Below are 23,872 nucleotides of genomic sequence, written 5' to 3'. Positions count from 1 at the left end.
GTCATTGTAGATGGTTACTGACAGAAAACATAAAGATAAAAAAATACTTTTTACTTTTCTTATTGATTAATGATTATGTTTTTGATGATAAAGTTACGTACATTCTTGGAAGTAGCATTTAGTTGTGCAAAAATGTTTCCAGATAGCAAGTCCAAACGTTTCTTCATGATAATAGCTATACTGCGATTTGTTTGATAATTTTCACAAACGCATTTTTTCTGAGTAGCAAGTATTCACATCGCGGTAATTCACGATCGCGATCGCAAATTTACTTATTAATATTTTTTATGAAGCTTTTTTTTAATGTGCGCGTTTATTTTTTCGGTTATTTTACCAGTAGATTATTTTATCAGTCGCATATATTTTCAGCAGCGTTAGCTTCACGGGGCTCCTATTTCTGGGCAGTCTGCCCTTCGCGCATCTGAAGATATATAACGAACCTAACCTACCTATTAATGTGTGGTAATAATGTGGACACTAAGGGATAACGAATTGTTAGAATAATGATTTCGAGTAAAATATCTAAAAAGCCGCACTATTTTATACTGATAATAGTTGCGAATAATAAAATAATCAAAAAAATAAACGCGAACATAAGGCAGAGGCGATTTAGCGACCACTTGCATTGAGTTGGAAACTGAACCTTATTGCTTTCATAATACGTCACAATTTCCATTGTAATTATTGCAAATACGACTAGCTTTAAAAATATTCTTTGTCAGGTATGTATTCGATAGCTGCTTTTGATTGTGGTAGTATGCTCCAATAAATGGGGCCTTATAAAGGGTTAAAAAACGCTTCATGAAAAATCGCTATATGAAAAACGACGAATAAGTAAATTTGCGATCGTGAAAAACCGCGATGTGAAAATTAGTTACTCAGAAAAAAATCGTTTGTGAAAATTATCTAACAAACCCCTAATAATATTATAAATGCGAAAGTTTGTATGTGTGTGTAGACGTTTCTTACTCTTTCGTAACTAAAACGGCTGGACGGATTTGGATGAAATTTGGTATGTAGATAGCTGGACATCTGGAATAACACAACACACACACTCACACATAAAAACTTACGCATTTATAATAATAGTAGGATCCTAAAGTAGATATCCCAATAAATTTTCATATTTTAGGTTGAGTCAGAGACCCGTCAAAATGTAGAATCCCTTAAGTCATAAATACAAAGAAAAAAAAGTAGACAGTTAAGAGTTAATATTTATTAGCTACAATTAATTACAGACCAAATTCCAGTATAAATTTCGTTCTCATTTTGAACAGATTTAGGCATGTTTGACATTTATTGTACTGTTTAATTTTTATTCACTCAGTAAAAATATGACTCATTTCTAAATGCGTAATTAAAAATACAAAAAGGCACGAGTAAAAACTAATTACAACTTAATCTCCGAAAATACGTTATAATTACACTTATTTAACTTTTAATATTAATTACAATAAATAATATATATATTATTCACTGATTCATTCAGAGAAGTAAACACACGTCATGTTGTTTCTATCACAATTGAGGAGGAAAGTGGGAGTATGTAGGCACTTTGTGTACAACAAACAACGAATCCGTAAATTGTTTAAACGTATTTCGACTCAGTGAAAAGAAACTTACGTGAAGTAGAAGGTTATGTTACTTTAATTTATTTTTCATGATGAACAACAGATGAGTTTACATAATCACCCCCCACCACAAGCTCCCTTTACATGGATATTAAATATTTAAATTAATATTTTTTCATTATGTTTACAATTTCCTTCAACAAGGGAAATGAACTATGGTGTTTATTTTACTTCAGTGAATAAAACAGTTTAATATTCTATGTTTTAGCATTAGTAATGGCACGATTTGTTACTTTGATAAAAGGCACCAGATATTTTTTTGGCAGTGAAAATATTATATGTATCGATTTGATGGAAATTAAGGCCGACGTTGTATATTAAATATTAGCGTTACGCTTTGACATTTCGAATTGATTATTTTTCATGCAAACAAAACAATGACATTGCAAATCAAATATAATGCTTTTCTTTCATAAGAATTAGGCGTCCTAACATGGTTCTGAATATCTAAATCTCATCAAAAATAAAACAAGCAGAAACAATATCACTCAAGATAATTATGTATCGTTGACTAACGCTTAAACAGCCAAAGCTAAGTCTGTATCAACAGTGAAAAAACCTATTAGTTCAAGGTGCACTCACCTCATCTTTTTATGCGATCAAGGAAGCTGATAAGCCTTCGCAGAACCTTTAAACATTAAATTTCGAAACTATTTCCTACGTAGACATTGGTTCAATAAATGTTTCAACTGTTCCTAATGATTTATAAGTTTGTGTCGGTGACCTGGCACTACGTAGATTCGATTCAGCCTAACACATAATACGTAAGTACATTACACAAACACTCACACAATAAGTACAAAAAGCGTACTACATATAATCTAGTTATATTGATATAAAACAGACCCTTCTCAAATCCATAATTATTGCAGTCAAAAAGCAATGTACATGATTGTCAATATATTTAAAAACAGATTCACTTATATTTAATGAACTATGAGATTTGCTGAAATAATAGCACTTCTGGCGCGTACATAATTCGATAGTAGTCAGACATTTTAATGATGATTAAATTTAAATGATGTTAATGAATAAAATCCCGATAAAGGCACAATATAAGGCATCATCCTCAGTAGTATTTATAAAACTGTCTAAAGGCTACATAATTACAGGTCATATAAGATTCTACAACAGCAAATACTGACGACTCAGATCAGTTCGTAGGTGTCCCACTTGGGACTAGTTTGAGACTACTACTTTCGTGAAACATGTTACATTATATATGTATGTAAATATTCTTATTTCCCAGCATATGTAGGGTTCTTAAAGGTCGACGTCGCTTGCTTGTAAATTGGATTTTCGCCCTGTAAAAAACATACAATTATTGGTTTACCTCACAACTTGCAAGTTAATTCAAATAAATAGTTAGTTGAAATAAATGGATTTATTATTATTATTAATTCTGATCTACTTGTAGCGGTCGGATTGAATAAAAAGTAATTTTATGTCGCCTAGATTAAGCCTAAATACGAATTTTACGAGCATTAGAAGTGGAAAAATATTTTGACGAATATTACCATATTACCACACTCCAAACACTACTAGCACACGATGGCCCCGCGATGGACTCTAAGTTTAGGGCCTCAGCTAAGTCGCGCAAGTGCACGGCGCAAGCGCCCGCGCGGCGTGCTGTTTCAATGGTTCTCAATAGAACAGAGACACCCCTCACACAGCACTGCTCTATTAGATGACATGAAACAAGCACGCCGCGCGACTTAGCGGAAGCCCTAACAGCGATTTAACAAGAATAATTCGATTACCGGCTCGCACCTCTTGAGTTTTTCGAAATTCATGTGCGATTACATTTGAAATTTACCACGAGCTTCACGGTGAAGGAAAACATCACGAGGAAACCTGCACCAACAACCGAAGCAATTCAATCAGGCCCGCGTGAGAACTACGGCCCAAGCCCTCTCATTGTGAGAGGCCTCTGGCCAGCAGCGGGACGTATATAGGCTGGGATGATGATGAGTTCCATTACCGTGTCCCACTTAGCCATCATGCGCTCCTTCTCGAAGCGCGCGAACTCGCGGCGGTCGTGGATGGTGGTCACCATTTTCCACAGCATCAGCAGCGCCAGCCCGACCAGCACAATGGCCGCGATCACGCCCAGCACGATGCCCAGGATGAACAACTAAAAGACAATGCAATAATTGAAAAATTGTATTACAATAGGCACGCGTACAGTCACAAGCACCGATATCTGACATAACAAAGCGTGCATACGAGTAACTATCTGATACGGCTCTATTTCTAGACCAGTAGGTCGTTCTAGATGTATTGCACGCTCCGCTGTGGCACATATTAATTCAGGTGACTGTACGAAGACGTTTAACTAAATATATGAAAATAAAAATCTTCCAGATACACTCACATTCCGCTAGCTTGACCATGGGTCGGCAACCTCTTGAAACGGAAGAGCAAAAGTTATTATAACTTTGAAATTTGCCAACTTTTAAAGAGGTTTCCATCGTATTTCCTTATATATATTTGGTTTTTTATCTAAAATAAATGGCTGAAAGAGAGACATGGTATTCACTCATGCATTTGTTTCAGGGTTTTAAGAGTTTTGGTAATAAAATCATTTAAGTATTGATTTTTACGAATGGAGCCGTAACTTTACGTCGAAACAGCCTTAGGTTGCCGACGCCTGCGCTTAGAGCACATTTATATCACTTGGCCCAGCAACCCCCAACCTTTGATTGCTAGTGAACGATTTTCTTGGAACTTTGCATGGATCGGAATATTTATCTTCTCACTTTGCTAAAGTAACCTAATCACTTCTGCGAAATATTTCTTTAATTTATTACCCTCTCAAGAACCAATTCTACTAATATTATAAATGTGAGTTTGTGAGTGAGTGAGTATGTTTGATACTTCTTCACGCTGAAACGGCTGCACGGATTTGGATGAAATTTGGCAAAACGTTAGTTTATAACCTGGATTAACTTTTTATACTTTTTATCCCGATATTCTCACGGGATAGGCATACAATCTTGAAATAACAAACGCTGGGCTTAGAGTCATGAAATTTGGTATGTAGATAGCTGGACATCTGAAATAACACATAGGCTACTTTTTATCCCGATATTCCCACGGGATAGGGATAAAATCTCGAAATAACAACCGCTGGGTTTAGTCATGAAATTTGGCATGGTTGTTATAATATCACGTCAATGAAAACCACGATGTAATTTTAGGGAATTTCCACGAGAATTTAATAAAATCCCGGAATTTCAATTCAACTGCTGTATCTATAATGATTTACGCGTGCGACGCCGCGGGTAAACGCTAGTAACCAATAAAGAAAACTGTACCTTTTTGGGGCATTCGCGTTTCTCCTGCGCCCTGATGAGGAGGTTTTGCCGCTCGTCGTAAGAGTACACGAACACGTACAGGCAGTCGTCTTCTTCATCTTGGAAGCTGCACAAGTGCTCGTTTTTCGACTCGTTCGCTAAAAATTATAAGGTAATGAGAGGTTTTTGACGCAATAAATATGTTTCAATAACAAACAGCGATCCGTCACTCGATCTGGACCGCAGAGTGATATCACTCAATAAAAAAAGTTACCGTACCCGTCACATTGAAAACTGTACTAAAGTACCTAAAGGTGTTACAAAAACAATGCAAATAGCATTACACTGCTGGGCTGCCAGGCTAGAATTGTAAGAGAGCGATCTAGCACCGCACTGTATTACGACATGGAACGTTTTTCTAAACAGGGTTGAAGGATTACATGAACAATATCCTTGTGTTTACATGTGTCGTTTACCTTCAAGTTGTCCCTCGACGACGATAGGCGGCGACTGTATGCCGGTCTGTGGGCCACAGGAAGTTGTGCAAGTCTGGTTCTCTGTCCACTCGGGGCCGCGATGGTGCACCGAACACAGCACGCAATCTTTGAACTCCTCGCAACGGCCAGAGCAAGTCTGCATCACAATAGTTCAGTTAATCTAAGCCTATGTCACCGCGTAGTAAACAGGTCAGGTCAGGATAGTGTTGTGAAAAATGCTCATTTAGAGGCTTAAAAACTCGAACCATAAAGACTCTCGAGGCTTAACGACTCAAATGCAACGACTTGCACTCATACGCATAAAATAAACCCATTTCATTCTCAAATATAGTGGAGTCTTAACTCTGGAGTCTTAAGGGATCGAGTCTTTAAACCTCGAAATGAGCGTTATCCACAACTCTGGGTCAGGAGCATTCAATCGTAAAGACCTCGACCTTGATGCGAATAGAATTTAAAGAACTGTCATTCTGACGTAAGTAAATAGAAATTGACAGTTCTTCCTAGTCTCATAACAACTTTGTTAATTTTCCTATTTTTACAGGTCTTCCTTGAACTGTTTGACATTTTAACATACATATTAGACGTTATTGACAGAATTATGTATGTATGTAAACTCTTTATTGTACAAAAGAAAAGACACAAAATACAGTTGACAAATGTATGTAATTATGTATGACAATCTAACGATACGATTTCTATCACTCATAATCTAGCTTGCAACACAGTGCTCGCGCACCATACGTGCAGTGAGCTTCACATGCCTAGCACGCTGAGATATTAAGTGCGAGCTGCTTTAGCTAGCCATCCTTCTTCAGAATATCTCTCAAGGAAGAGATGGTGCGCTAAAACCACACGCGTTAACGCGAACTCACAAACCACACTCGGATTGGGCTCAAACCGCGTGCACTATATATATCTTCTCTAAAGTTTATGTCAGCCTAAATAATATCTGGCGTAAGATTACTCACCGGGCATTTGTCGCAGAACTTGCCAGAGAAGTGTTGTCCGCCGTTGACGTTGCACACGCACTGGCCGCATGCGCAGTGCCCATTACCGCTACAGATCTGACCTCCGTCTGCAATAATAACAAATCATACAATATCGCCAAATATCCCACATTTCTTAAATCTTACAAAAACTGATCAAGTTAAAGAAGAGAAGCTTCTAAAGTCGAGTCTTTAAATCCATTCTAATAATATAAATGCGAAAGTGTGTTTGTCCGTCTTTCACGCCGTAACGGAGCGACGAATCGACGTGTTTTTTGGCATAGAGATAGTTTATGTGCCCGAGATTGACATAGGCTACTTTTTATCCCAGAAAAACGCACAGTTCCCTAGGGAACAGCGCGCGATAAGCGAATACCACGCGGGCGGAGCCGCGGGCAAAAGCTAGTACTTTAATAAAAGGTAAACACGTAAAGTAAAGTATAACAGGCCGCTTAGTTGAATAAGGCCACAAAACAAAAATATTTACATTATGATAGATAATGTTTGCAAAATGCACTGCATCAAAGAATGTAAGGAAAAGGTACGGGTACCATTGAATAGTAGGACAAGCGGGAAATGTAGTTTGAAAAAGGCTAAACACAAGTTTGTGAGTTGTCTGTGTGTGTATGTTTGTTACTCGTACTCCTTCATGCTAAAACGGCTGGATGTTGTTTTTTTTTCCTCAAATGTATTTTTATGCGTATTGAATATGTGTAAATAAATCTCTCTCTCTCTCTCTCTCTCCATTGCCATTGGTATTTTATGTGCAATATGAAATTGATTATTTAGAAAATTTCGGAATTCAATTCAACTGCCGGATCTAATGGTTTAAGCGTGCGAAGCCGCGAGTAAAATCTAGTACAGGGATGGCGAACCTTTATGGGTGAATGTGGGAATTTGTATTGAAAGCCGTAAAAACTTGAATATGGCGTGCCATCATCAGATTCTTGACTTCGTAGTTGCACGACTGATTGAACCATTAATTAAGTACATGTATTCAATAATTATGCTGTCGTGTGCTACATCTGGCATGCGTGCCATTATGCCCCGAATATTCGAGGCTAGTTTTTCAAGCCAGGGAAGCAAGCTAGTGCTAGTAAGCTAGTGCATCTATCTTCGCATATACAAAACTAGCTTACTTCCGGGCTAGTGAGCTTGTGCTGAAGCCAGGACAGTTTTGAATAGCTTCCCGTTCTATTTTTTAAGCTAGTAGCGCCCCCACCACTGATTTCGCTATCCTGGCTTGTGTACTAGCTTCGCGTGGCCGGCGAAGCCAATATCCATTCGGCTAGTGCGTCCCAGCAAGGGCAGTATTACTAGCTTATTAGCAAGCAATTAGTTTGCTATCCCTGGTCTAGTACATTATATAGCGTTACCGGGCGGGCGACAGGGCGCATCGTCCTTGAGGCAGTCGCAGGCCGGGCCGGAGTACTCGGGGCGGCAGTGGCACTTGCCGCACACGCACTCGCCGTGGTCCGGCCCCGAGCACAGCAGACCCTTGTTGCGGTCGCACGAGAAGTTCTCGCACTCGCAGAACGGACCCGAGATCACCTGGGTATAAAAATAAATAATAAATATCATGGGATAATTGAGACCAATCAAAGTAACACGTTTGGAAATAATCGTTTTCACCACTTCTTTCTGTCACGTGGTATAAGACGAGGGCTGAAAGAGACGGTGAATGCGATCGCTCACGTCAGCGTATTAGACAATACGGCCTCTCGTCCAAAGTAAGCAAAACTTGTGTAATGAGGACGAGGCAATGGATAAGCATACATTTTAAACAACCAAAACCAGAAAACAAACATTTATATCTTTCTTACGTAAATAAATAAAATTTGGAGATAGTTTTAAGTGACGATTAAAGTTTGTGGAATATTTGCAGCCTTTGTTTAAGAAAAACAAAGTTGTACTTGGGGATTTACTATGACAAATTAAAATTAACATCTGATAGCATGGTGAAAGGTTGCATTGCTCTGAGGTTGAACTCTGAGTACGAAATGCGTCAGTGTAGTGTGGTGGTGGTGATAGTTGGATACGTGTGTGTTTTTATAAATTGTATTATACGTGGACGAAGCGGTGAGCAAAAACTAGTTGCACACTGCCATAGTAATGTAATGCTGCGTTTCCACCAGAGATGTGCGAGGATGTGTTGCGAGGTACGTGTTTATCAAGAACCAATAGAAACGCTTCATTAACCTGTCCTCTCCCAGAGGCACAAATTTGTGCCCAAATTCCTTTGATCCTGTTATCCTGGGAGATGACAGATTAACCTATCCTCGCACAGCACATCTCTAGTGGAAAAACCTGAGCGGAGCGAGGCTAGGTAAATTAAACGTTTCTATTGGTTCAGTAAAAACACATTCCTCGCAACACATCTTCGCACATCTCTGATGGAAACGGAGCCTTAATGAGTCACCTCAGAGGAGTCAGCCATCTTGTTGCACTCGCAGACGCCGCAGATGCAGTTCCCTCGGTTGGAGCAGAGCGGGCCGGCGCTCGCGTTGGTGGGCCGGCAGCCGCGCTCCTGCTCGACGGAGCCGCCGCCGTGCGCCGAACACTCGCAGCTCTTGCCGAAGCGGCCCGGGTTGCACACGCACACGCCGCACGCGGAGATGCCTTGCCCGCTGCACACGAGGCTGCCGGCGTCGTACGCCTGAAATAAAACTGACCGTGTTATTGGTGACAAATAACACATGGACAATCGTTAAACATGTGTTAACACGTCGCTCATCCAATAATGGCATATTTACAAAAACTTAAGTTTGAATTAACGTTTTGACATCTATAAATCACTTTCTAAATATAATCGTCAAAAAGCAACTACATATGTCAATATTTTGTTAGATGAATGATATTATGTCAGATTAAAGAAAACGATAATTTTAGCCATGTCTAAAATCAAACAGAAAAATTCCTTTTGCAAATAGGCTGCAGAGGGCTCTTTTAAATCACGTAAAAACTACGGAATCAAATTTGGAACTCAGATAATATAATTTATTGAATCAGGCGTTACTTTGCGGAGGTCCATATCAATGAACTAAAAGAATTTCCTTGCTCACCCGTACACCATGCTACCAGTTGTTAGACTCACAACTAACAACTAACAACTGGTCTAACAACTGGTAGCATGGTGTACGGTTGTGTCACTGGTTGAGTTCGAATCGCTTCAGTGTAGTGTGGTGGTGGTGATAGATGGGTTTGTGTGGTTTGTGTGTGTTCTTACAGTGTGGAGGTGGAGGAACTGCATGAACACGCATATTTTGCATAAGCTTAGCTATCGTAAGGTCTCGGGTGAGCAAGGAAATTCTTTTAGTTCAGATAATATAGATAATTCATAACGTGGATTAAAACTGGATTTTTATTATAGAAACGAAGAAAGCAGAAAGTCACTGAAATAACCAAATAATAAAAAGACTATCTCACATGGTGTCCAGGATGTTCACACGGGCAATCACAGATCATGTCCAGTTCGACAGTGAGACCTTCAGAAATGACTCCAGGGTAGATGACAAACGTTTGCTTCCACTTGCTGGGGTCTTTGGGGCATTCTTTCAAAGTGATCTCGGCCGTAAACTCGACGACATCTCCCACCTAAAAAAAACATCTACATTTCTTACAAATTCTTGAAAATATGGAAATATATGAGGAAAATGATATAAGTGCCTTACCCTTAACCCGTCACACTTATTCGTCTTGATGACGTTATCTTTGCTGCCGAGGCACGATGAATAATAGACAATTTGGACGGCGTCACTCGATGTATCCGTTACTTCTACTGCCGACGTGATTTTCTATAGAAAACAATTGCTAATCAGTACTATTAAATGAACAACAAAAGATTACAGTCACTCAATAAAAGAAATTGTAACTTGAGTCATGATAGCACTGTTTTTCTTACGTTATATTGTTCGCGAACCAGCTCGACAACGTTGTCGGAGTTTTCTGTGAGCACACCGCTGCTGGAACCCTGAATATGTTTGCTTAGTTCCTCGTATACGCCGATTTGTTCAGACGTTACCGCGAATATGACGTTGATTGAGTGTTCTTTCGCCTGTGAAATGTATAAATAAAATAATCGTATTTTACTTGTAATCAAAACTATCGTGACAGATTATTTTAAAACAGCAAGAAAGTATACCTTAAGGTTTATCTGTGAAATGCTGGGGTAGTCCTGGACAGTAGAATACGTGTACAAGTTGTTTTCCATGTGACATTCGCCGTCGTTAGGTTGAACGATACCTCCAAGCTGTAAAAACAAAGAATAATATTATAAAAAAAGACAGTGATTTCAATTTAAGTGCAGATCACTTTATGTATCTACTATGCACTTCTAACCTATCAGCTTTATCTTTACCTTGCCGTCGCCAGCGTAGTGGAATCCAGCATCAGTCGAGAACACGAGCAGTCTGTTGGCCTTTGGTCGCCAGCCGATATGTTGCTTGCAGACTATAGCCTGCATAATCGCGTCAAAACCTCCCTCAGGAGCGTCTAGGTTACCGGATATATCAGCCTTGGCTACCGCTTGCTGAAATAAATAACAGCTTTAGTAGATATTACAGAAAAGGAGATGTTCAGAATATAAGCCAAACGTCAAAAATACATACATCAAAGTAGTCTGTTTCAGTGCTGAGTGACATTTGATTTTTAAAACCATACGGCGCTGCGCAGCCATCGCAAGGTGATTTGAGACTGAAATATAAATGAGTATAAGAATGATTTTAGATAAACTTTAATTAAAAACCGGCCAAGTGCGTGTCGGGCCACGCGCAGTATAGGGTTTCGTACTAATACGCGCTACAAATTCAATATCCAATTTTGATCGACTATCACTCGTTAACTCTAAGCAGTTAGTCTCTAAGCAAAGCCACGGACCAACGGATGGACATGACAAAATTATAAAAAATCCTTGTAGGACTATGGAACCCTAAAAAGAAGTAAAAGATATAATTTTACATATTTATAAATTTGAAATAACAATGAGACTTACTTTTTATCGACAGTTGAGACGTAAGGCATCACGACTTTATCGACAAAGGAGCCGAAACCTATTCTGAAATTGGATGTCATATTCTTCATAGTACTCGAGAGTAAATTTCCAAGAGCCGCCAGTTTCTCTTGGTCGTTTTTCATAGATCTACTGAGGTCCATAAGGTAATAGAGATCCAATGGGTAGTCCTGAGCGCGAGAATAGGCGAACGAGAGCTGCTGCATTTGATCTGAAATGTACAAAAAATAATAATAAACCAACAAGAATAAATTTGAAAGGAGTTGTTAGTTGAAATTGCTGGACATGAGCCTATTTAGTTAGATAAAGGCTCGCAACGTTCCAACAATCACCATAATCAAAAACCATTAAAAAAATAGTATTTGAATGCAGTGGAAATACACTTACTCATTCGCAATTGTAGGTTGACCTTTTGAGGCTTGATCTGGACCAAGTTTTCTCCCGAGCCACCCGTGGACATGGCGCCGCCGCCGCCGCCGCTGCCCGACATCCCTCCTGACTCCTCGTAGGACACCGAGCCTGAGCTCGACCGAGTACGTGCTGTAACGATAATACTATCATTGATTCAATTCAAACTATGAACGACTAACTGTCATGACTAATTATGACATTGTGTGCAGTTTTAGACAAAATTTTCATTATGAATAAAAGTTTTTGCTGAAGGTATTTTGGTGCCTATTATGTACCTATCATATACCTATACCAAATTTCATATCAATTCGACCACTGGAAGTGAATTGGATTGAATTGAAATTGGTGGAGTGGATTAAAATTTAACTTACAGCATTTGTTCCAAATATATTTAACATATATTCAAAGTAACAGATAAAGTTAAAGAACTACTTTAGCTATTTCTGAGTTTTACTGTTAAACCCTAAAGAACGGAAGTTAACATTTATATGATAAAGTAAACCGAGTTGAGAAATTAGGTTCTCCTCTATAGAAACTTTTTACAAATTACATCTTTAGCATGCACTTCTGCCATTTATTTTGCTAAAGTTCCACTTTGATACTTGATAACGTTTACGTTTTTACAACTATATTCTGGTTGATGAATTCGTAATTTAGCTACAGACTTTAAAGCTTATAACCAGTCCTGGATTTATAAATAGGCCGTATAGGCCGCGGCCTAGGGGAGGCAGCGGCCTAGGGGCGGCAGATTTCAAAAAAATATTATTTTAGAAAGTTACATAGGGCGGCGGATATAAAGTGGCCTACACTCATAAAAAACATAAATCCATAGCTGCTTATAACACAAACGAACATTAAATTAATCACTAAAGTTTGATAAGTCAGGTCGTAAGGTTCAGACTTATTCTAGATAAACTTATTGGTAGGCATTGGGATTTTAAATATATATTTTTTTTATTCGATTGGATGGAAAACGAGCAAGTGGGTCTCCTGATGGTAAGAGATCTCCACCTCCCATAGACACTTGCAACACCAGGGGGATTGCAGATGCGTTGCCAACCTAGAGGCCTAAGATGGGATACCTCAAGTGCCAGTAATTTCACCGGCTGTCTTGCTCTCCACGCCGAAACACAACAGTGCAAGCACTGCTGCTTCACGGCAGGATTAGCGAGCAAGATGGATGAGCAAGACATGCAAAAAGACTGGTAAAGAATATTAAATTGAACTAACCTCTACTCAGTTCTTTATTGAAAGCGGGATCAATGGACCGCTGGTTGTCGGGATTGAAGATAAATGCCTCGTCGCAGCCGGCCAGCCCGCCCTCCATAGCGGGGTTGAAGCACCTCGGCCCGTTGAAGTCCCTCGCGAAGCACCACGCGCAGCTGGCGGCGCGGACGCAGTCGCTGCACGTCGTCTTGCTCGAGCAAGGGTTCTGAAGCAGCTGGGCCGCCTGCTGCGCCCAGCACGCCGCTAGCAGGGCCCCCCATATGCATAGTCGTAGTGTCGTTCGTTGCATCTTGTGTGCACTGTGCGTTCGCTGTGCTCAGATCCAAATCTGTAAAGATTGATTCTTGATTAATTAATTAATTAATGTGATAGATTCGCTTCAAATTTAGGAAAGCTGTCCTTCGAACTCGCAAACGCCAAGATGTATTGTTTTTCTTTAATCAATTGAAATCACATATTCATTTACAAGTTTGAGTTTTTTTTTCTACGATCTATAAGAAACACAAAACATATAATAAGTGTAATAGAGATGTAAAAACTAGCTAATTTACCCAGCTCAGTCTGTGTAAGTAAGATAATTTTTCAAAAAATTAATTATTGCAAAATGGTGGTTCAAAAAGCTCAGATATATTAATTTGTTATTCAAAAAACATTGATAAGGAAAACATTTATAATGCAAGTCAACTAGATACGAGTATACAGTTATTCAAAAAACATTGATAAGGAATAGTACATTGTGTCTTAAGAGCGGTAAATAAGGAATTACGAACGAGAGTATATTTAGAAGCCCGAAGTCGAAGACTGAGGGCTTTAATGAGTCGATGCTCGTAATTCTAATACCGCCCGTGCGACATACAATGTTTTTCATCACATTTGCGAGTAAAATTGTATATTTGTAAAAGAAAAACTAATATTTTTCCAAAAATTGCCGTGTGCCCGACGTGCGCGCGCCGCGCGCTGCAGGCGCTGCAGCACACCATGCAGTAACAGACTCATTTACCGACCTTGGGCTTCATGACAAGAAAATTAGTACTGGCAATGACTCATTTACCGACCACGGGTTTCATGACAAGCACATTAAGGTCGAGGGTTTTATTTGGGGGGTTGCAACCAAGGCAGCCTGCATGTTACGACACTGTTTACGAGCAAGTGTGATGAAAAATTAGTTATTCAAAAAACATTGATAATTAGCATGTGCTCCGTAAAGTACCGCATGGGATAGAGCGGCGCGGCGGTGGGCGCCACGTGAGAAAGGGCGCCCGCCCACGCGCACAAATCGAGGCCACGCAGACCTGTGGGCCGCACGCGCATTAGCATACTCCCCGACTTGTAGAGAGATCGAAAAATAGAGGAGTTCACTATTTCTTATTTTACATTTTAATTTCTATTGTAACTGTAATTAACTATCATTACCGTGACTAGCTATGTGCGGTTGCTAAAGTTTAATAGGAAAGAGACTATCAAAATCAAAGATATACTAGCTTACGCCCACAGCTTCGCCCACGTCAATAAATTTCCTACGAATAATCAATATTGCTAAAATCCGCCCTTATTCATTGTCTGCATCATAAAGGAAAACCTAAATGGGAAATTTATAAATTCAACCGTTTTGGCTGAGCAGTATGATAAGTCAGTCAGTAGGTCGGGGCTTTTCTTTTAACATGAGCAGTATGTATATAGTACTATATAGTGTTTACTCGCCGGCTTCGCACAAGTAAATCATTATTAGATCCAGCAGCTGAATTGAAATACTGGGATTATTTTAAATTCCGGTAGGAATTCCCGAAAACTAAATCGTGGTTTTCATTGACGTTACATTAAAAACAATCATGTCAAATTTCATGACTCTAAGCCCAGCGGTTGGGGTTTCGAGATTTCATCCCTATCCCCTGGGAATATCGGAATAAAAAGTAGCCTATGTTTTATTCCAGATGTCCAGCTATCTACATAACAAATTTCATCCAAATCCATCCATCCAGGAGTAGCAAACATACTCACTCATTCACTCACTCACCCACAAACTTTCATTTATAATATTAGTAGGACTAGCCTGTTACCCACGACTCCGTCCGCGTAGGATTCGGTTTTCACTATCCCGCTGGAACTATGAAATTTTCCGGAATAAAACTATCCTATGTCCTTCCCGGGAACTCAAACTATCTGTATACCGAATTTCACCTAAATCGGTTCACTTTTCGCATGTTTTCTTCGGGTTTTTTGCGCTTTTCCTAATTAAGAAGGCGAGGAAAAAGGAACAGCTTCAAATTAACAAATGTGTAACAGTTTAATTTGATCGATTTTTAACCAGCACGGTTCAATGAAAACATACTTACCTTGTCCTAATATCTAATGAGATCGTAAATATCGCTCAACAGATTATTCTCGCTTTCTTGCAAACACACATTAAATGTGCTCTCTAATCTGAAGTGAAAAACGATGACAGATGCTTTGGGAGATTTAAATTGAAGCTTTTCGCGTGCCGCCATAAAAGCCCCACATAAGATCATGAATCAAATCAATACAAACAAATTGTATCAACTACATATGTATATATTTATTGTTTTGTTTAGCTGTATTATTGTACTCGTAGTTGTTCAAAATAAACATTTTCTATTCTATTCTATTCTATTCTAAATCGTGATAAAACCTCATTTGATTCTACATGGATTTAGTTCTTTATTCGTAGTTGATGGGTACGGGTACGGCTCAGGAAATTTACGCAATCTGGGCTCCCGTTTTAAATCAGCTCATTAATTAGTCTTAAATTGTCCAATATAGCTTACTAAAATAAAGACACAGCTACATTGATCGTAACGCGATTGAAACCCAAAAAGCAAGCATCAAGGTAAACGGCCAACGTCAATTGCGATACGAACAGCTCATGTTTACCCATATTGCCTTGTATTGTATTACTCATGCTCGTCTTGTAATTTTGTAAGACGCTGACCGTATCGTCGCTTCGTCGCCGGGACGATGAAATCATCGCGGCAAAATTAGGGGTTACAAAGTCAGAAATACAGTATCATTTATAAATGTGATACAGTGTTTACTATAAAAACATACAATACCCCACTGTCAAAAAGCTTAGAGCAAGTTGGCCATAGTTTAAGAAAGTGATTTTCGCTTCACGTTGCTGTTGTCTACCTGTACCCTTAGTGTAAGTTTTCGGTTATAAAATACGTCTCGATCGCGTTCGCGTTAAAATCTCAATTTGTATGGAAACACGAACAGCGCACACGTTCCGCTAGAGGAGCTTTTTATAATCAAAAACTTACACTAAGGGCACTGAAGTTTTCACGTTCCGCCACTTTTACCGAACGAGAACATTTACAGAAAAGATCTGCTAAGAACATAAAACACTACATGAACTCACCGCATTAAAAAGTTTGCACCCAGCACAGGTACGGATAACAACGGTGTACTGACTATTTGAAACTAAAGGGCTAGTTTATTTCCCCTCAATTAATTAAAATACATAACAGAACAACAAAGCTTTATTTTCGCGCTATTTCTTATCAATACGGCCTGACTCACATTTCGCACTAAAACCAAATGGTGTCAAGGATCACAGCTTGTCTTATGCACAATTTTAAATGTAAAATGTACGAAGTTCTTTACTAACAAAACGACCGTAGGTCGATCAATTTTAATACAAGATGCAACTATTTTAGGCTCTCTTAAAACCATTAAGATAAGGTATCACTGTTTGATCACACACCAGTAAACGTACGAGTATATGTTGTTTTGAGCAGTATTAAACAGCGTAAGAATTCTGTTTTGTCACGAACTTTTGTTTGAACTAACTTTTCTCGTGTAAATAAAAACAGATGGAGCAAATGCAGCGCACGACCTGCGCTCGCGCCGGATACGCGCCTGACTAATTGTACAGAAAATAACTTCGTCATTGGTGATACAGCGGCCGGAGTCACCGGCGCTTCTCCGAACCAATATTGAGAAAGATCACGTCAATAATATTCAACTAAGCTAAGAGAGCTATAAAATAGTCACTAAAGAACTACAATTTAATTTAACAAAATGTTACCCTACAATCTCTGTGTGTCAAGGGTTATGAATTTGACCTAGTTATTTATGTGAATGCAACCATAGTAATTCTTGCTTGATGACTTGAACCTTATAGTACCTACCTAACTTACGACACAAAGTTATTTTATTAGAAGTATAAATGAGGAAAGAATAAAACTGGGACATAACATAGCAGAGGGCAATTTACGCCAAATATCCTGACAGAACGGGATATCGATGAGACAAGAACCGGTGCTTCTCTGTAAATCGAATGAATTACGTCATAATCGTCACGATAGCAGTGATTCAAACCTACCTATCGACCGAAGGCATTCTTTTGGTTACACAATCCACCTCGCTAGCCATAGAACTATGCTAATAGGTATCTTGTTCGTCCGTCAGGTTTGCGTCAGTTAAATTTATTAATTACACAAGGAAGTAACTGCAATGTTTAAAACGCAAATTAGGTCTTATCAAAACGCTTTAAAATCTTTCAACCTTGTTTAAACCAAAAACATCATGCGTGCGTAGTTTCAATTACACCGTAGGAGAACCCTGGAAAATGAACCAATGTCCTTCGCGGTACGGAACCTTCAACCAGTTGCCATAAAGGTATCGAAGATAACGGTTAGGGGTGCAATGCATCAAGGGGTCACTGACCGGTACCGGTTGGATTACGGACGCGAACTCTTCCCGCAACTGCAATTTACAGTGACCATAAAAAATGTATGGGGAACAACTTATTTTAGTTCTAGAGTAAATAAATCCCTACTAATATTATAAATGTGAAAGTAACTGTCTGTCTGTCTGTTACGCTTTCATGTCCAAACCACTAAACCGATTTTGATGAAATTTCGTATATAGGTAGTTTTAACACCAAGGATCAACATAGGATACCTTTTATTGAATGCAAAATTATTCCAAGGTACACACCTACCTACCTACTTACACATATACATATTTACTATCAGAAAAAATTAGGGTTCCGTACTAAAACGTCTCAGCTCAAAGTGTAAAAAAAGTTGCCATAAAACATCCTTCATCGAATGCGCCGTGGAAACTATTAATGATAGAACAAAAAAATGTTCAACGATAATAAAGAATATACCTATCAATATCTACAAAAAACTTCGCGATACCATAGTCCAACTATTGTAGTTATGTCACTATAACTACTTTTTTACATTTTAAAAGTTGTCAGAAATTCCTACTGAAATCAGACCCTGTTGTTATCCATACATACCTTTGTATTAATCCTTAACCAAATAAATAATCTCATATTCAAGACGGTTTCAATACCTGTAGATAACTTTTTGAATTATTCAAATCGGACATTCCATTCCATTCAAAAAACCAAAAATGCATTTATTCTACGTTGACGCGTCCCGGCTTCGCGCGGGTCAGGTGTACTTTTTGGGAAATGGAGCTGAAAAATATGTGTGAAGTGCCCTTGATTAGAAACCTTTTTAAAGTTCTGTGCCCAAAGGGTAATAAAAACGGGACCCTATTACTTAGACTCCACTGTCCGTCTGTCTGTCTGTCTGTCACTAGGCTGTATCTCATTAACCGTGATAGCTAGACAATTGAAATTTTCACAGATGGTGTATTTCTGTTGCCGCTATAACAACAAATAGGTACTTGACCGGTTTTTTATTTTGCCCGTGCGAAGCCGGGGAGTCGGTAGTAAATTATAAATTATCACCATAAATTACGTACGTCACATAAATTGAGTAGTTTCCTGGGTAAAAAAATATTATTCCATTTTTTTTTATATTCGTTTGGATGGCAAACGAGCAAGTGGGTCTCCTGATGGTAAGAGATCACCACCGCCCATAAACATCTGCAACGCCAGGGGTATTGCAGATGCGTTGCCAACCTAGAGGCCTAAGATGGAATACCTCAGGTGCCAGTAATTTCACCGGCTGTCTTACTCTCCACGCCGAAACACAACAGTGCAAGCACTGCTGCTTCACGGCAGGATTGGCGAGCAAGATGAAGGTAGCAATCCGGGCGGACCTTGCACAAGGTCCTACCACCTGCATTGCACAAGGCGGCAATTTAGGCTGCGTTTCCACCAAAAATGTCGCTCCGCTCAGCTGCTTCCACCAGAGATGTGCCGTGCGAGGATAGGTAAATGTAGCGTTTCTATTGGATCATGAAAAACACATTCCTCGCAACACATCCTCGCACTTTTTTGGTAGAGAAGAGAAACGCTTAGGTAGTCCTATTGGACGCGTATTTTTTCTTGTCAACGAAACAAAAACCGGCCAAGAGCGTGTCGGACACGCCCGAAATAGGGTTCCGTAGCCATTACGAAAAAATTAAGTAACATTTTTCTAAGGATTTATTTTGTACGGAATATTCCAAGTTTAGGTATATTTTATACCTTAGGCTGCTATTTAATCTTAATTACTGTTAATTCTCAAGAAAATACCGTATTTTTTTTGTAATATTCTAATTTTTTTCAATACACCCATAATTAATAATTCTCAAGCAAACTTAGCCGTTTTAGTTTTCCTTGAAAGTTTGATATATTACTAACATCCTGAATTTTTTCAAATTTTTAAACCCAAAACTAATATATGTTTTGTCAGGTAGACATATGCTAGATTTTGTTCTCGGATCTTGGACTTTAATAGTATTTAACTATTATTTATCTATAGAAGTATTTTATCTTGCTTAGTATCCATAACAAAGTCTTTAGTAAAATTTGTGTCAGTGTCAATGATATTTATTCATTAGCATGTAAGGGAGGAGGTAGTCGACTATATTTTTTAATTTAATGCAATTTCATAAACTGTTTACTGATGGATCAAAACAAAGGGCTGGTGCATCATTTTTGATCCAATACCTAGATAATTAATATTTTGCAGAACAAAATTTTCATTTGGAGTGAATTTTCTGTCTGAGCTTTTTCTTACGCTGTAGATTTGGAAAAAAAAAAAATAATATTAATATAACAAACTTTCAAGAATGCACTATAACACCTTGCTTGTGTATCTTGGTCTGAGATATGCAATAGCCTCAATTCGAAAAAAACAAACACAGGCTGCATCACATTTAATAGTGTTGCAATTAATTGTAGGTATAGCTGGTAAGAGCAAGATATTAGATTGGCTAGGAGTTTTAAAATATGCAACTTTGACAGAATTATGCATTTAGAAACGCGGGTGAAACTCTTTCTTAGATAATAAATGGAAATACCGACCCTGTTTTTCGTGTCCGACATAGAAAGAAGCTCCTGCCAGTTTCTATGGGCAGTACAAAAAAACAAACGAGCAAGTGGTCTCCTGATGGTAAGAGATCACCACCGCCCATAAACATCTGCAAAACCAGGGGTATTGCAGATCAGTTGCCAGCCTTAAAATTAAACTTAGTACGATGTGACGATTTTTACTAATAGGGCCCCATCAAAAGAAATTGCCACGGGCCCCAGATGGTATAGTTACGCCCCTGCAAATATGTTAAACAATGTATCTGAAACAAACTGCATTTGGTAAGGGAATGTAGTTGGAACAAAGATATTCAGGAGGAAATACCTGAACCAAGTAGAATTGTGTAATGGTGGCGTCAATATGGTGCTGAGTAGCCCATTATCAGATGACAGTGATGACACCATAAAAATGTACAAATGTCATCAGACACGATTTTCTAGTAAGAGAATCTAGTTTTGAGTAGAGGTGTCAGGCGGGGATCCAGCCTTCAAAAAAAAGCTGCCAAGTGCAAGTCGGACTCGCCCATGAAGGGTTCCGTAGCAGCAAGTAACATAATATAAAAGTTCTTGTAGTTTGTTGTAAGTTTGATCGATGTTTTAATAATAGTGTAATAGTTTTAATAATTTCAGTTGATTGAATGAAAGGTAAATTGCGGTTTACGATTTAAGACATATTAAAAAAAACTACTTACTAGATCTCGTTCAAACCAATTTTCGGTGGAAGTTTGCATGGTAATGTACATCATATATATTTTTTTAGTTTTATCATTCTCTTATTTTAGAAGTTACAGGGGTGGGGGGGGACACACATTTTACCACTTTGGAAGTGTCTCTTGCGCAAACTATTCAGTTTAGAAAAGAAATATATTAGAAACCTCAATATCATTTTTAAAGACCTATCCATAGATACCCCACACGTATGGGTTTGATGAAAAAACAATTTTTGAGTCTCAGTTGTAAGTATGGGGAACCCCAAAATTTATTGTTTTTTTTTCAATTTTTGTGTGAAAATCTTAATGTGGTTCACAGAATACATCTACTTACCATGTTTCAACAGTATAGTTCTTATAGTTTCCGAAAAAAGTGGCTGTGACATACGGATGGACAGACAGACAGACATGACAAATCCATAAGGGTTCCGTTTTTTTGCCATTTTTCTACGGAACCCTAAAAAGGTTGTGGGCACAGCTTGGTCACAATCACCAGAAAATCGGCAAAGTGCGAGTCGGAGTACAAACTCGCTCATGAAACAATCATGAATTCATGACTCATGACATGACACTATTTCTCAAAAAGTTGTCGAGAGGCGATAGGTCAAACCACTAGGCCACCATAGCTTTTTTAAGTAAAAAAATAAGTAATATTGTTTTTAAATATATACAAAACTTTGTGGTAAAAGTGATAAAAAGTCAGATAATCTTTGTTGTTATACAACAACAATAGAAAGATAGAAACCAATAGAAAGTTTTGATGTAGTTACAAAATTACGATTTTTTCCTCACAAGATTTCGTGGCATTTTCCTGATGTTAAGAAATTTTAGATGTTTTTTTGTATTTTATGTTTTATGATCTCGTCATTAAGGTTAATAATTTCTTGATCAAAACTGATTTCTTGTCAATTTCATGACGGGACAACTTTTTGAGTAATACTCATGAACGACTTGGATTTGATTATTTCCTTTTTGCCGCGCATCAAGGCATTGGCCTATCGGTCTCAATAGACCGTAAAAGATGTTGTCACTAGTCTATTAGCGTTGTGGGCATGCCCATGGTGCCCACAACAGTGGATCCGCCTTTGAGAGTTGTCTTTGATGGATTTGTTTAGGAGATACCCTATGAGTGTACTTAAACCTTGTCAAATATAAGATTAAAAAAAAGTGATGCATCTATCTCTTAACAATTTCAATGTTTCAATTTCAATTTCAATCCCTGAATAACATACACAGCTATTTATCTCAAAAAAAGTTCAGGGTAACAGCTAGTAGACAATACTATTAATAGTTAGTTCAGTTGTTACCAAAGTCAAAGCAAGCATATAATATTACAACTTTATAACTTGAATGTAATATCTTTCCCAGCTTTATTGTAATCTAAAAGAATTTTAGTTTGCTTTATTAGACAAAGCTAGAAATCTAATACTTTTAAACAAGCATTGTATAATCAGAATCTTGGAAACGGCTCCAACAATTTTGATGAAATTTTGTATGTGTTATTGGGGATGACAAATCTATCTAGTTTGGTCTTATCTCTGGGAAAACGCTTTTTATCGAGTTTTAGCCCGAGCAAAGCTCAGTCGCCCAGGTACTATTGTTTACTGAGATGAAAAAATATATATTTTGGAAAATGAAAAATATTTATTGTTAAAAATACATGGTTCACTGTACAAAGGTTGGAATCTCCTAGGAAGTATGAAACACCTGTGTCAGGAGATAGAAGTAAAATATTGATTACACACTACTATTGTTATTCTAATGTATTAAAAAAAATAACGATATCAACAATATTCTTAAATTGAACTAGATATGCATACAACAAATTTCATGTGTAATTGTATATCTTATCTTCTATAAAACCAGAAATACTCTTTACTATTACGAGCTCATTATTCTTCTCTTAGCTGTCTTTATATGGTTGCAAAGTTTACATAGGAGCTGACTAATCAGGTCGACCGTGGGTTCAACAAATATCTTCAGACTTAGCAGAGAATCAGAAATCACTTACCAGTCTTAGAACCGTGAGGATAAGTTAAGTTAACGCATAGCAGCACTTTAAAACTAGATAAACATTTCTTTAACAAATAACAGAACTATTAAAAACTATTTCTCATTTTGTTCAATCAAGAAGTCGAAAACCTCAAAAATGATTTATATTATAGTGGGTTACCAGGTAGGTTGGTGGTGGTAGCTTTGGGTGGTAGGTAGGTGGTAAGGTGGATTTATTTTGATGTTGGGCAACCCAATGGGCGTTTTTTCCATTAGGCCCGGCACCGGCCCGATTAGGCGCCGTCCCCGGTGGAAAGCGCTACGATACGAACTGTATGGCTCGATTTCACTTAGTTCCCCTCTTCATTTTTTTTGGTCATTTAACCAAATATAATTAAATTATAGGGCAATAATGCATAGGGCATAAATTAGACGCGTATTAGGGGCTAGTTTTTTTTTTGTTTAGACTGCAGGGCTACTATGAAACTCGAAGTTCGTGTCGTGCGGTCCCTCTGACACTTATACTATTTAATACGAGAGCGAGAGGGACGATACGATACGAACTTCGAGTTTCGAGTTTCGTAGTAGCCCTGCTGGACTTGGGCTTTAGTGTTGTCCCTAGCCAGTTTCAAGTTAGGGAAATTAGACGCGGGAAAGGGGTGGTTTGTTTGGTAGACGGAATTTGGAATATAGGTCAGGGTAGGTAGAACAAAGGTAAAATAAATTACATACATTTGTAAATACTATACTTTAATATCATTTTTAAAAATAAAGCATGCAATTATATTATTTAAATTATATATTTTGGGAAAGGTGAGCAAGGAAAATATGCTTGTAGGTAGGTATATTGTGGGATACTAATGATTCCATAATCCGT

The 23,872-nt window shown here is 38.2% G+C and overlaps 1 protein-coding gene across 3 annotated transcripts; it reads right to left on the bottom strand.

Moving 5' to 3' along the window:
* Window positions 1-1,196: 1,196 nt before the first annotated feature.
* Window positions 1,197-23,184, bottom strand: mys (position-specific antigen beta subunit myospheroid). Of its 3 annotated transcripts, none has more exons than XM_074087980.1 (17): window positions 23,015-23,184; window positions 13,060-13,384; window positions 11,806-11,958; window positions 11,401-11,629; window positions 11,018-11,102; window positions 10,768-10,938; window positions 10,552-10,659; window positions 10,312-10,464; window positions 10,082-10,204; window positions 9,837-10,004; window positions 8,830-9,066; window positions 7,787-7,961; window positions 6,393-6,499; window positions 5,404-5,560; window positions 4,949-5,085; window positions 3,613-3,765; window positions 1,197-2,935 (listed from the first exon to the last, which is right to left on the bottom strand). In XM_074087980.1, exons 2-17 carry the CDS (start codon window positions 13,343-13,345, stop codon window positions 2,870-2,872), a joined length of 2,508 nt encoding a protein of 835 aa, XP_073944081.1. In that variant the 5' UTR covers window positions 13,346-13,384; window positions 23,015-23,184; the 3' UTR covers window positions 1,197-2,869. The 3 variants fall into 3 exon arrangements, with proteins under 3 accessions (XP_073944081.1, XP_073944082.1, XP_073944083.1); XM_074087981.1 differs by lacking the exon at window positions 23,015-23,184 and adding an exon at window positions 16,430-16,922; XM_074087982.1 differs by lacking the exon at window positions 23,015-23,184 and adding an exon at window positions 16,591-16,922.
* Window positions 23,185-23,872: the final 688 nt, after the last annotated feature.

The sequence above is a fragment of the Choristoneura fumiferana genome, chromosome 5 (genome assembly GCF_025370935.1).
Source record: "Choristoneura fumiferana chromosome 5, NRCan_CFum_1, whole genome shotgun sequence".
Classification (NCBI taxonomy): domain Eukaryota; kingdom Metazoa; phylum Arthropoda; class Insecta; order Lepidoptera; family Tortricidae; genus Choristoneura; species Choristoneura fumiferana.
Note: the sequence above shows the minus strand (reverse complement) of the source record. Positions and strands in the feature narration are given on the sequence as shown.

Excerpts from the sequence above, each read along its gene's own strand:
- mys (XM_074087980.1), bottom strand. The coding sequence starts at position 13,345 with ATGCAACGAACGACACTACGACTATGCATATGGGGGGCCCTGCTAGCG. Across the intron at positions 11,630-11,805 it reads CAACCTACAATTGCGAATGA|ATCAAATGCAGCAGCTCTCG; the intron begins GTAAGTGTATTT and ends TGTACATTTCAG. Across the intron at positions 10,660-10,767 it reads ACTACGCTGGCGACGGCAAG|CTTGGAGGTATCGTTCAACC; the intron begins GTAAAGATAAAG and ends TTGTTTTTACAG.